This window comes from Danio rerio, chromosome 17 (genome assembly GCF_052040795.2).
Source record: "Danio rerio strain M-AB ecotype USA chromosome 17, GRCz13ab, whole genome shotgun sequence".
In the NCBI taxonomy this organism is placed as follows: domain Eukaryota; kingdom Metazoa; phylum Chordata; class Actinopteri; order Cypriniformes; family Danionidae; genus Danio; species Danio rerio.
The window spans coordinates 70,001-82,500 of NC_141037.1; the positions used below are offsets into that span (position 1 = coordinate 70,001).

A 12,500-nucleotide genomic window follows, 5' to 3' on the forward strand; every position below is an offset into this window, starting at 1 on the left:
TCCTTGCAAGCAACAATTGGCAGAAGCGCAAATTCTCTCTCTCTCGAGCACATGCGCGCGGTCAAGCACAATTACTGTGTTTTATAACAAATAGTTAATTTAATATTAATAGGCCTAAATAATAGCCTATATTTAAATATATGTTGCTACTGTAGCCTATTGAACAATCTGCAGTTTCGCGGCTCACTCGCTGTGATCAGCTGTATCATTTCAGAGCTCTTTCAGTTCTCTAGTTGCCATGGTAGCGCACAACATAATCGATTTATCTGTGCTCGACTTTTAAGGTTTCACGACAGAAACGTGCACGAGCAGTCATCTAGATTATTGAAACTGAACTCAGACTAGTCAGATCAAATGATCTTCAACTTGCGGTTATGGAACCAGTTTAAGCGTGGACGTTTAGTTCAGCTCATTGAAGTCAGACTTTGGGCTTTAATCCCCGCTTTTCTTAACCACAGTCAGTGTCTTTCTTACCCCCGTGCTCGCGTGGGTTTCCTCCAGGTGCTGCGGTTTCCCCAAATCCAAAGACATGAGGCATGCGCTATAGGTGAATTGAATAAGCTAAATTGGCCGTAGTGCAGGAATGTGTATGAGTGTGTATGGATGTTTCCCAGTGAAGGCATCTGCTCAGGGCCGGATTAACCAATGGGCCTTATGGGCACAGGCCCAGGGGCCCGTGAGCACTAGGGGCCCCTGCGAGGGGGGAGAAAAAAAGACAATTTCGGAGTGTCTTTTTTGGCTAATTGCAAATAGCGCATCAATTTTGGACTAAGCTATTCAGGGTTTACGCCCGTCGATGCCTGATTGATAGAGACAACATGAGTAAAGAGCTATTAAACATTACAGCCGCAGTGGCGCACCTTGTAAGGCGCACAACAGTATCTTTTGAGGCGATTAATCATAAACTCGGTTCGAATCCACCATCAGCGGAACTCGTGCTACTTTTTTTTTTCCCCATTACATATCAGATTGGAAATATATTTATTTTTAACAGGAAGGAAACATTTTTTAAAAATAATGCAAATGTGATATAAAGTCACAAGTGTTTCGCGGGTATTTAATAATGTTTAGTCTTATTATAGGTGCCTCCCTCTCTGCAAAAACTATATTGCTCAGACAACTGTATTTCCTCTGAGCAAAAAAATCGCGATCACATATTAATATTATTTTTTATTTAAACTGCCTTTTTTTCGTTAACTAAACAGAATGCTGTAATTGGTCAAGCGCGGAAACGTCAGTTTTGCAATAACCCGCACTAAACTGAGCGGACTGTAGTGTAACGTTATATCTGTCATAGATCAAAAATGAGTGGACAAGTGGATTTAGCAAACGCGAGAGAAAGAGGAGAGGAGGCATCTTTATTGAGGCATTTTCCATACACACTAGAGATGCGCGGATGGGCTATTATTTCATCCGCAACCGCATGACAAAATTCATCATCCGTCCGCCATCCATCCGCAGTAACATTTTTGATCAATTTTTAAAACCGCACCCGCCCGCCATCTGCTGATTGGGCTCTTTATTTGAATGGCTTATTCCTTTTTTTATTAAATGAATGTTTCTTTATTGATCATTATAGAATAGAGAATGACTTTAATGTAGACATGCAGTTAATCCAAACGTGCAAGTCATTAATTGACGACGCTTTGAAGTGACGCTAAAGATACGAGGACGTGTCTTTTCACTTGATTCGATTCCTCGGTCCTTCAGTCTTTTCCTTGCGTCTTTCCCTCGTAACGTTATCCCGGTGGGGTGGAAACACGAGGAAAGAAAGCAAGGAAAGGAAACGAGGATGCACAAATAAGAAATGAAAAGCACCCGAGCTCTCAGAATATCAGCAGTGAACTCCGTCTCCAATCGGCGCACAGGGACAAAAATAAATAAATAGCCTAAATTAAACGCACTGTACTGTACAACTTTTTTATTGTAGCCTAATAGAAAACGCATTGACACATCATTTCAACATGCTGCTATTTAGCCTACTACTAAATGCCTATTTCACTTAATTTTTTAGTAAATAGATAGAATAAGTCATTTACATTATAGCCTAATAATGTTTACATTTGTAGTTGTCCATAGCAACCCCAAAAACGTACCTGCTTGCCTTGCACATCTAATTAATGGGCACAGTTTTTCAACTATTTTTTATTTTTTGCTGTGGATGTTATTGAGCTTGTAGAAATCGGAAACAACACAGTTCTGCGACACAGATGATCCTTTATTGATATCTCTATCAGACAATACCTATTTTATATGCCAAAAGAAACAACAGGCAGTAAAAAAATATTAACATAAATATCTTAATGTAGGCATAGGCTATAGTCGCATGCTTTGGCAAACAGTTGAAAATTTTTTAATAAAAACATCATATCGTGCCTAAACCTTGTAGGCTCAGTCACCCCCACAATTAGAAATTAAATTAGAAAAATAGATATGCCATCCCTCTTTGAGCGAACCTGACCAAGCTAAAGTGCATGTATGACAAGTGCCCCAATAACCCATGGACTTAGGATCATCCCCATTCCCCTCAAACTTGAAGCATAACGAAATACTACGCCATTAAATTTGCGACAAAGAAATTCTGGCAAAATAACCTTAGCCTCGGAACGTAAAAGCGAGGCCAACATGTCTAGAATAGAATAGGCTAAACCAATATGAACGTAAAGTTATCAGCTGACCGAACTCAAAAGTTTATATTGAACATATTTGTAGCCTAAATAACATAGGCTAATTGGTTTAATATGCCTGACCTTAGGTCTAGTTTGATTTTTTCTTGGCACAATGCAGGAATAAAATAGCATCTACAGTGTCAGGATTCAGACGGGAGCGCCTGCATAGCCACTATAATGCGCCCTGCTGCACTGAAGGAGCGCTCGCTCGCAGCACTTGTTGCTGAAATGCATAGAATTCTCTTGGAAAGGTTCTGTAATCGTGGGAATGCCTGTCCTTATTTCTCCCAAAAGGAAAGTAGGTTTTCCTCTGCTGATCCGTCTATACGGAAGTTTGTAGAGGAATACTTCTGTACACTTCATCCAGAATTAATGTATCCGATTCCACCTCCCATTCTGTGAAGTCAGTCGTAGGCTTTTTCGTTGGTGCGCCAGCTATGAATATAAAACAGTACAACCGCCCGCCACCCTCCCGAATTTAATTAAAATATTATTTTTTCGTAACGTCATCCGCCCGATCCGCGGTTTATCCGCGGAGTCCGCGGCTATAACCGCCAACCGCGCATCTCTAATACACACCATCTTTAAACAGACCCGTGATCAGGAGAATGAGGGTACAGAAGAAGACGTTATGGTAACTTTAAATGATGAGTAGCTAGCATTAACCAGGCGGAGGAGGTTAACGGCAGCGCAGCGCGGACTGGATTCATCGTGTGAGAGACAGACAGAAAAGGAGAGAGAGAGGGAGAGAGAGAGAGAAAGGCCCAGAAGAGGAGAGACACGGGAGAGAAGAGGTATAGTGTGTGTGATTTCGGATACTTTTAGGTTTATAATCAAGTCTTCATCACGAGAAGAGTAGAGAAAATACAGGGAGAGGAGAGAGAGACAGTAAATCAGTGTTTGTATTATGAAAGACTCAGATTCATAGAACTGGATTGGAGAAGCATTGTGCGTTATATGCCATGGCATTAATATGCTTTATAAGTTTGTAAAAGCAATACACTAAAATACCCTTTAAAAAAATATATATATATATCTACTAGGGATGTAACGGTATTGTAAATACCGTCATACCGCAATATTAAATTTTTTCGATATTACCGAAGTCGCATGACTCGGTAAAACTATAGGTCTTCTGAGAAAATTTGCTCAGGCGAATGAAGCGAACGGGAGGTAGCTGAAACTTCATTTCCCATCAGCCCCGGCGTGGCCATAATCCTTTGCGGTCTGTTGTCGCTACAGATCCAGTAATGCGGAAATGGAGTGTGCTGCTAGTAGCGGAGATGAAAAAAAGATGGAAATGATCGAACCTAAAGCGGGTGTTGTCGCCGCGCGCGTGCTGAATAGCGGTGCTGTCGCGCGCGTTCTGATCAGCTGTGTTGTGGCGCGCGTATTGTAAAGCGCCGAGGGGGGGTTGAGCGCGCATACTCAAGAGAGGTGTTATCGCGCGCCTACTGAAGGGCTGGACTGGACGGAGGTTGTGTCGCGTCGCGGGGGCACTTTTGATCGTTTTGGAAGGGCATTTTCTATCCAAGACTAAAAAGGGCATGTGCACTGCACAGGTTGAGCCCTATGTGTGCACGTGCCTGCAAGTTGGGGAATACGACTAATAACAGTCATGGGGACTGCAGACACACAGCACACTGTTCAGATTGATGCAGAGATTGACTTGTACCGCAAAGAGATCTCTATCTCACTCATGGCTTGTCCTCTCAAGTGGGGGAAAGACAATGCACAACGTTACCCCACTGCTGTCAACATGGACCAAGTAATATCTCTCTTGTCCCAGAATCCTCAGTCCCAAATGAGAGGGTTTTTTTCTGTTGCAGGGGACATTGTAAATACCCAGAGATACCAGCTTTTACCAGATTATAGTTATATGATCATTTTCCTTTAAACCCATCTCTATCTAAGTGAGTGATTAAATGTGATGAGTTTTTAACAATACTAAATTGAAACTTTATTTTTTTACATGGTTTAATAATTTTTTGTTATTAAAATTGAAGTTCCTGTTTCAAAGCTTACAGATAGATGGCTAATTTGTATGTCATTGACACTTTTGGCACTTTTTTGGAGTATTTTCAAAAGTTTTTTTTTTTCCTTTAAATGATTCAATAAATACCGTACCGTGACATTCATACCGAGGTATTACCGTACCGTGAAATTCTGATACCGTTACATCCCTAATATATATATATAGTTTTATTAGTATTTTTATTCAATGCTTTGAAAAATAAGTTAAATCTTTGTAGACTATAAATACATATGTACTATATATCATTTATTTAAATATGTGGGCAACAAATTATAGATTAATTTTATTTAAAAATTATTATATTATTCTTATTTTTTAAATTCAAATATAGGGGTGCGGCCAGGTAGGGGGCCTTACAAGATAATGTGCCCAGGGGCCCCTGAGTTCTTAATCCGGGCCTGCGATCTGCTGCATAAATCATATGCTGTATAAGTTGGCCGTTCATTGCGCTGTGGTAACCCCAGATTAATAAAGGCACTAAGCCTAAAAGTGTGTGCGTGTGTGTGTGTGTGTGTGTATTGTAACGACGGGGAGTAACACCACAACAGAAGGTAGGATCCAATATGCAGGTTTATTCCCAGTCAGGCAAGCAGTGGTCAATACGGGAGCAAACAGGTGTGTGAGGACAATCCAGAATCGTAGTCAATTTAACAAGCAAGAGGTCGAAAGGCAGGCGGCAGACAAGGATAACTAAATAAACAAGGCTAGGTTCAAAACACAGGAAACCAAGACAAGGAAAACACGTTGTAATGCTACTTTACAGTGAACAAGACTCGGCCAACTGAAGGAGTGAATGTGTGGCTTAAATAGTGTGTGTTAATCAGTCTCTGAAAGTCCTCAGGTGTGAATGTAAATCAAGCTAAATGAGAACGCAGGTGTGTGGGCGAAGAGCATGTATGAAGTTGAAGTTCATTTACAAATACAAACACATTTGTAGTTCTGTGAGTGAGAATGTTTTCCAGCGACCTCTGGTGGTTAGAGATCGCTGGTGAATGTGACATATATATATTAGAGATGCGCGGATGGGCTATTATTTCATCCGCAACCGCATGACAAAATTCATCATCCGTCCGCCATCCATCCGCACTAACATTTTTGACCAATTTTTAAAACCGCACCCGCCCGCCATCTGCTGATTGGGCTCTTTATTTGAATGGCTTATTCCTTTTTATTATTAAATGAATGTTTCTTTATTGATCATTATATAATAGAGAATGACTTTAATGTAGACATGCAGTTAATCCAAACGTGCAAGTCATTAATTGACGACGCTTTGAAGTTACGCTATAGATACGAGGACGTGTCTTTTCACTTGATTCGATTCCTCGGTCCTTCAGTCTTTTCCTTGCGTCTTTCCCTCGTAACGTTATCCCGGTGGGGTGGAAACACGGGAAAGAAAGCAAGGAAAGGAAACGAGGATGCACAAATAAGAAATGAGAAGCACCCGAGGTCTCAGTCTCCAATCGGCACACAGGGACAAAAATAAATAAATAGCCTAAATTAAACGCACTGTACTATACAACTTTTTTTTATTGTAGCCTAATAGAAAACGCATTTTGACTCATCAGCAAACAGTTGAAAATTTTTTAATAAAAACGTCATATCGTGCCTAAGCCTTGTAGGCTCAGTCACCCCCACAATTAGAAATTAAATTAGAAAAATAGATATGCCATCCTCTTGAGCGAACCTGACCAGGCTAAAGTGCATGTATGACAAGTGCCCCAATAACCCATGGACTTAGGATCATCCCCATTCCCCTCAAACTTGAAGCATAACGAAATACTACGCCATTAAATTTGCGACAAAGAAATTCTGGCAAAATAACCTTAGCCTCGGAACGTAAAAGCGAGGCCAACATGTCTAGAATAGAATAGGCTAAACCAATATGAACGTAAAATTATCAGCTGACCGAACTCAAAAGTTTATATTGAACATATGTGTAGCCTAAATAACATAGGCTAATTGGTTTAATATGCCCGGTCTAGTTTGATTTTTTCTTGGCACAATGCAGGAATAAAATAGCATCTACAGTGTCAGGATTCAGACGGGAGCGCCTGCATAGCCACTATAATGCGCCCTGCTGCACTGAAGGAGCGCTCGATCGCAGCACTTGTTGCTGAAATGCATAGAATTCTCTTGGAAAGGTGCTGTAGTCGTGGTAACGCCTCGCCTTATTTCTCCCACGAGGAAAGTAGATTTTCCTCTGCTGATCCGTCTATACGGAAGTTTGTAGAGGAATACTTCTGTACTTCATCCAGAATTAGTGTATCCGATTCCTCCTCCCATTCTGTGAAGTCAGTTCTAGGCTTTTTCGTTGGTGCACCAGCTATGAATATAAAAACAGTACAACCGCCCGCCACCCGCCCGAATTTAATTAAAATATTATTTTTTCGTAACGTCATCCGCCCGATCCGCGGTTTATCCGCGGAGTCCGCGGCTATAACCGCCAACCGCGCATCTCTAATATATATATATATATATATATATATATATATATATATATATATATATATATATATATTAGGGTTGGGCATCTAAGCTATAATGCCGATCCGATACGCATCTCGATACAAAGAATACAATCCGATATATTAACGATACATTTGTGACATATTGCGATGCAAAACGATACGATTCACACCCATATCACGATACAATGCGATAATTCAGCACTAACTAATTAGATCAAGTTTATGAGATGATGTGAAAGAGGATGCTGTGCCATTGAATGAGTTTGATTATTTATTAACCAAGTAAAACCAAGACTTTTTTTACAAACCTGCTTTTCTCTCAGAGCCAGAGTGTCAGTTTACAGTAGAGGGCCATTTTAGAACATATAGCACATATTATTTAAGTATTTTCAAGATGAACAGAATGTATAAGTGCAATATATATTAAAATATATATATTTGCACTCTTTCAACATAAAGGTTGAGCATTGCACAACAAGAATTGTGATTTAACTTTTCAACTATGAAAACAAGTTTTACAAAGATATATTTTGCCACTGAATATTCAAAACTTAAGGTTGTGAACTAGCAGTTATGCTGCGTTGAAACATCACTGTCTCTGTAAACAACAGGCTAATAAAAATATAACAAACCAGCAATCTTCTTGCTGTGAGGTGGTCAAACTACCCACTGTGCCACCGTGACACCCAATTATTTTTATCATTATTATTATTAATATTATTATTATCATTATAATTAAATAAAAATTAACAGGAGGAGGTGTTTAAAACCTTCGTTCTCCGTGACACTAGGCTGAATATCTTTGCAGATGAACAATGCAGTAACATCCGTTATTGGCGTAGAGCGCACAAAACTGTTGCGCATGGAAAAAAAACTTGCAATGCTTTTCTCACCACTTTTGGAGCTGGTAGCTACAGTTAAAGCAGTGCGAAAGCCGGGGATGCAGGAACACTGGAAGATGCTTTCACAACAACACCGTGGCGCCGCTTCAAGTGAGATTTCAGATTACTCGTATTTTACAGATGCGCGGCACATTTTGCAAATGGCATCTGTCCTGTCATGTCGTCCATCCTTAAATCCATAATGTTGCCATACTTTAGATTTAAAACTCAGTGGGGAATAAAATGTTTGTTTTGCTTCTCGCACTTTCTGGGGGCGCTCCACTAGCTTCATCCGCACATCTGATACACTGAGTTGTAGTGTAAGTGTACACATCCGCAAATCCGTTGCTAAGGCTTACTTTATGTAGGTCGATTAAATTATGCGCCAAAAACAGGTTGACAACACTTGTTAATAAATAAAAAATACATTCTATATTAAAAATATAAGCTGTATCTCGGAAAAACCGATGCATCTCGCAAAAACCGATGCATCTCGATTTGCTTCCAAAATTTCATTCATCCTCTGCTGCTCAACCGATGCACTCGCATCGTGCACGCACAAGACCGTGTATCGATACATATCGATGAATCTTCCCATCCCTAATATATAGTAGAGAGAGAGAGAGCTAAGAACCCCCTCACAGATTTCTCTTTTAAATTAATATTTTCTACAGGATGCTTTACAATAATATATTTGTGCATATACATTAGATTATTCAGTACCAATGCAAAGTTTGGATTATATATATATATATATATATATATTATATATATATATATATTTTTTTTTTTTTGCTATAAAGTGACCATAAAGTTTTAATCCTTATTAAGAGGTTAAGTGAATTTAAATGGCATCAGATTATGGCAGGTGAATGTTAACATTACTTTGATTAAGCTTGAACTTAAGACCTGAGAGTTAGCCTGCCCCGAACCAGGCTAGTTTCCCAGCATAAGTTGCCAGGGTAACTAAGTTTGAACTATCATAAATTAGATTTATGAAACCGAATCTGCCATTAATAAACCTGACTTACCAAAATAAGCCGGGCTTTTTCTGTAAGCTTGGTTTATGGAATAGCCCCCAGAGTCAGTCTGAGGACAGCGGGAGTGCTGCTGATGATGATGTCTGCAGTTCTGCTGGTGAACTGATGCAGACTCTGTGGCCCAGTTTCACAAAAAGGGCTTAGATTAAGCCAGGACTAGGCCTTAGTTAAATAAGGCTATTTAAGACATTTATAAAAATGGCCTGAGAACAATGTTACTGGTGTGCACCTGGAGGTAAAAAAAATAATAACACTGACATATTTTACGACATCTCGCCTTAAACCTTGTTTGTGAAATCAGGGCCCGGTTTTTCAAAAGGTTTAATCCGGATAAAATTGATCCGGATTTAGTAATCCTGTTTTTGCGATCCGTGATCAGGTAATCCAGCTTACTTTTTGAGCCAGTTTTTCAAAGGAACATTGGATTGGATCATTCTGATCCAGATAGGAACTTTTCAGGATCACTAAATCTGGATTACCAGTGCTCAAACACAATGTAGATGGATAGACAGGCCTATGAAAAGAGCAACAAGTAGAATAGCCAGTGTGTAACTTTATTTTTATTTGAAATGAAAACTAAGAACATTTTTATAAATAATAAAATAATTATAATAATAAACAATAAAAGCAAGAAAAACCCCACCCCATCCTCCTCCAGCAGTCCGCTCATCTGAGATCTACAACACTGTACATTGAGGATATTTATAATAAGTTTCAATGTATTGAATAAAAAAAGACAATGTTGAAACCTCCACAATAATGTCAGACTTCCTCATCTGATGTGGAGGGAGCAGCTTGTCTGAGCGTTTTCTTTAGGAGGCAGATCTCAAGTGTGGTCTTGGTTTGCTGCAGTTTGGTCAGAGTCAGTTGTTCCTTTGCCAGATGAAGCTGAACTTCTGTCTCTTTTTGCAATTGTTGAAGGTGATGTCAAAAATCAGGCATTGCCATTCTTTGCATCAAGATACTGCATGATCCAAATATAGTTTTATTTAATAAATAAGTTTTCATTACATTTCGGGCATGAAATCCACGCTAAATCCACCCTTCTGATGGGATCAGTTTATTTATTATTATCGAAATTCTACAAAAAAGGTCTGAAAAACCCAAACTAAGGGTTTGATCCGGATCAAAACCAAGATTGGATTACGTGATCTAATCCGATTATGTAATCCGTTTTTTCTTTTGAAAAATCCATTTTCAAGATTTGATCCGATCTCTTATCCAAAATCCTAGTGGATTACTTTTGAAAACCCGGGCCCTGGGCTCTGTTCTTCATACCTTGCTTAAATGATCTGAGCTGATTTGGCAGATCCTGGATCTGTTCATCTTGATCACTGATCTCTGGCTGATTTGGTTTTTTAAACAAGTTCATGAATCGGATTAAAGTGTCTGGATGAGCTGATCTGAGATCTGTGTGTGTTGTGAAGGATAGATCTATCCATCCTCCAAATCATGATCAGCAATGCAGCGATTGGCTGACGACACAGCAGCGTAATGACATCATCTGATTAATATTCAATTATTCATGTGAGCAAAATTACAGAAAATTCATAGTAAACGGGTTGTTAAACATGACACGCAATAACTTTACACGTTTGTTGTGAGCTGCAGGCTTTACACTTTCATATGTATTTTGCTGTTTATTTAGTTCTACAGTTAGAGCGGATTTTCTTTATTATAGTAGTCAGAGTAGTGTTACAGTAGCCGGTTTGAGAATAACTAGATGTTGTATTCTTTACACTAGATGGGTGTAAAGAATAACTAGATGTTTACAAAAGCATTTTGATATTGGTAAAGGCATCTGCATCTGTTATGAAGCATCAAATCAGCGTCACATTACATGTCTTATTGCTTTAAAAAAAGTCATGTTGTGCAGGTCTATTATACACAATTGTACTAAAGCTAAAGAAGTATATATATATATCAGGGATGTAACGGTATCAGAATTTCATGGTGCGGTAATACCTCGGTATGAATGTCACGGTACGGTATTTATTGAATCATTTACAGGAAACACAAAAAAGTGCCAAAAGTGTCAATGACATACAAATCAGCCATCTATCTGTAAGCTTTGAAACAGGAACTTCAATTATTCAATTTTAATAACAAAAAAATATTAAACCATGTAAAAAAATAAAGCTTCAGTTAAGTATTGTTGAAAACTTTCACATACAACATTTAATCACTCACTCACTCAGATAGAGATGGGTTTTCAGGAAAATGATCATATAACTATAATCTGGTGAAAGCTGGGATATCTGGGCATTTACAATGTCCCCTGCAACAGAAAAAAACCCTCTCCTTTGGGACTGAGGTTTCTGGGACAGAGATATGTCTTGGCCCAGGTTGACAGCAGTGGGTAACGTTGTGCATTGTCTTTCCACCACTTGAGAGGACAAACCATGAGTGAGATAGAGGTCTCTTTACGGTACAAGTCAATCTCTGCATCAATCTGAACAGTGTGCTGTGTTCTGCAGTCCCCATGACTGCTATTAGTCGTTTTCCTCGACTTATATTTCACCACAGTCTGGCAGTGCCTGCATACCGGGTTTTTTTTTTGTTTGTCACCTTTTCTCTTTTCTCGTATCTTTTTAGAAAGAAACCGAAATGCTTCCACACATCTGATTTAAAACCCGCTTTAGGCTCCATTATTTCCATCTCATTTTCATCCCCGCTACTAGCAGCACACTCCATTTCCACATTACTGGATCTGTAGCGACAACCGACCGCAAAGGATGATGGCCACGCCTGGGCTGATGGGAATTGTAGTGTCCGCTACCTCCCGTTCACTTCATTCGCCTGAGCAAACTTTCTCAGAAGACCTATAGTTTTATCGAGTCATGCGACTACGCTAATATCGAAAAAAATTAATATTGCGGTATGACGGTATTTACAATATTGCTACATCCCTAATATATATATATATAGTTAAAAGTATATAGTTACTATTTTCCCAAGTGTGTATAACTACTACTGTAAGAAGATATCAGGATTCGGTACACACTCTTAGTATTATATTTGCTTGAACTGAGCCGATCTAATCCTGTTTAAATGAATGAGCTGCTGTTCTGAGCAGGTTTGGGCTACTGGAACTGTTGCTATGACAACAACTCTCAGATGAGTTTTGAAGAACGAACCGATCCTGGATCAGTCAAATCATCAATAACCAAATCCAGCTCACTGAGTAATCCACATACGAAGAACAGAGCCCCGGAGACGAGCTACAGACAGCCTACAGCTGTGTGTGTGTGTGTGTATTAGCCTCTCCTCCTCCTTTGCAGGTGTGTGCGTCAGGTGTGTGGTTCTGCTCCTCCTCCTCTGTCTGGCTCCTCCTCCTGTCTGCTGGATGGAGAGCTCTTTATATTCGGCGGCTGCAGTGATGACGGACAGACTAATGAAGTAAA

At 39.5% G+C, this 12,500-nt stretch overlaps 1 protein-coding gene and 1 long non-coding RNA gene across 9 annotated transcripts in view; one reads left to right on the forward strand and one right to left on the reverse strand.

The window, feature by feature from the left end:
- Window positions 1-12,500, forward strand: part of LOC101883808 (kelch domain-containing protein 1) — a 19,947-nt gene that overhangs the window by 1,788 nt on the left and 5,659 nt on the right. For all 8 annotated transcript variants that reach the window (XM_087290074.1, XM_087290072.1, XM_087290078.1 and 5 more), the window contains one exon: window positions 12,378-12,495. In XM_087290074.1, the coding sequence (XP_087146200.1) occupies window positions 12,378-12,495 (118 nt within the window). The remainder of the gene's footprint in view (window positions 1-12,377; window positions 12,496-12,500) is intronic.
- Window positions 2,198-12,500, reverse strand: part of LOC147839853 (uncharacterized) — a 195,997-nt gene continuing 185,694 nt past the window's right edge. The window contains exon 2 of the long non-coding RNA XR_015513011.1: window positions 2,198-3,237. This is a non-coding gene — a long non-coding RNA (uncharacterized LOC147839853). The remainder of the gene's footprint in view (window positions 3,238-12,500) is intronic.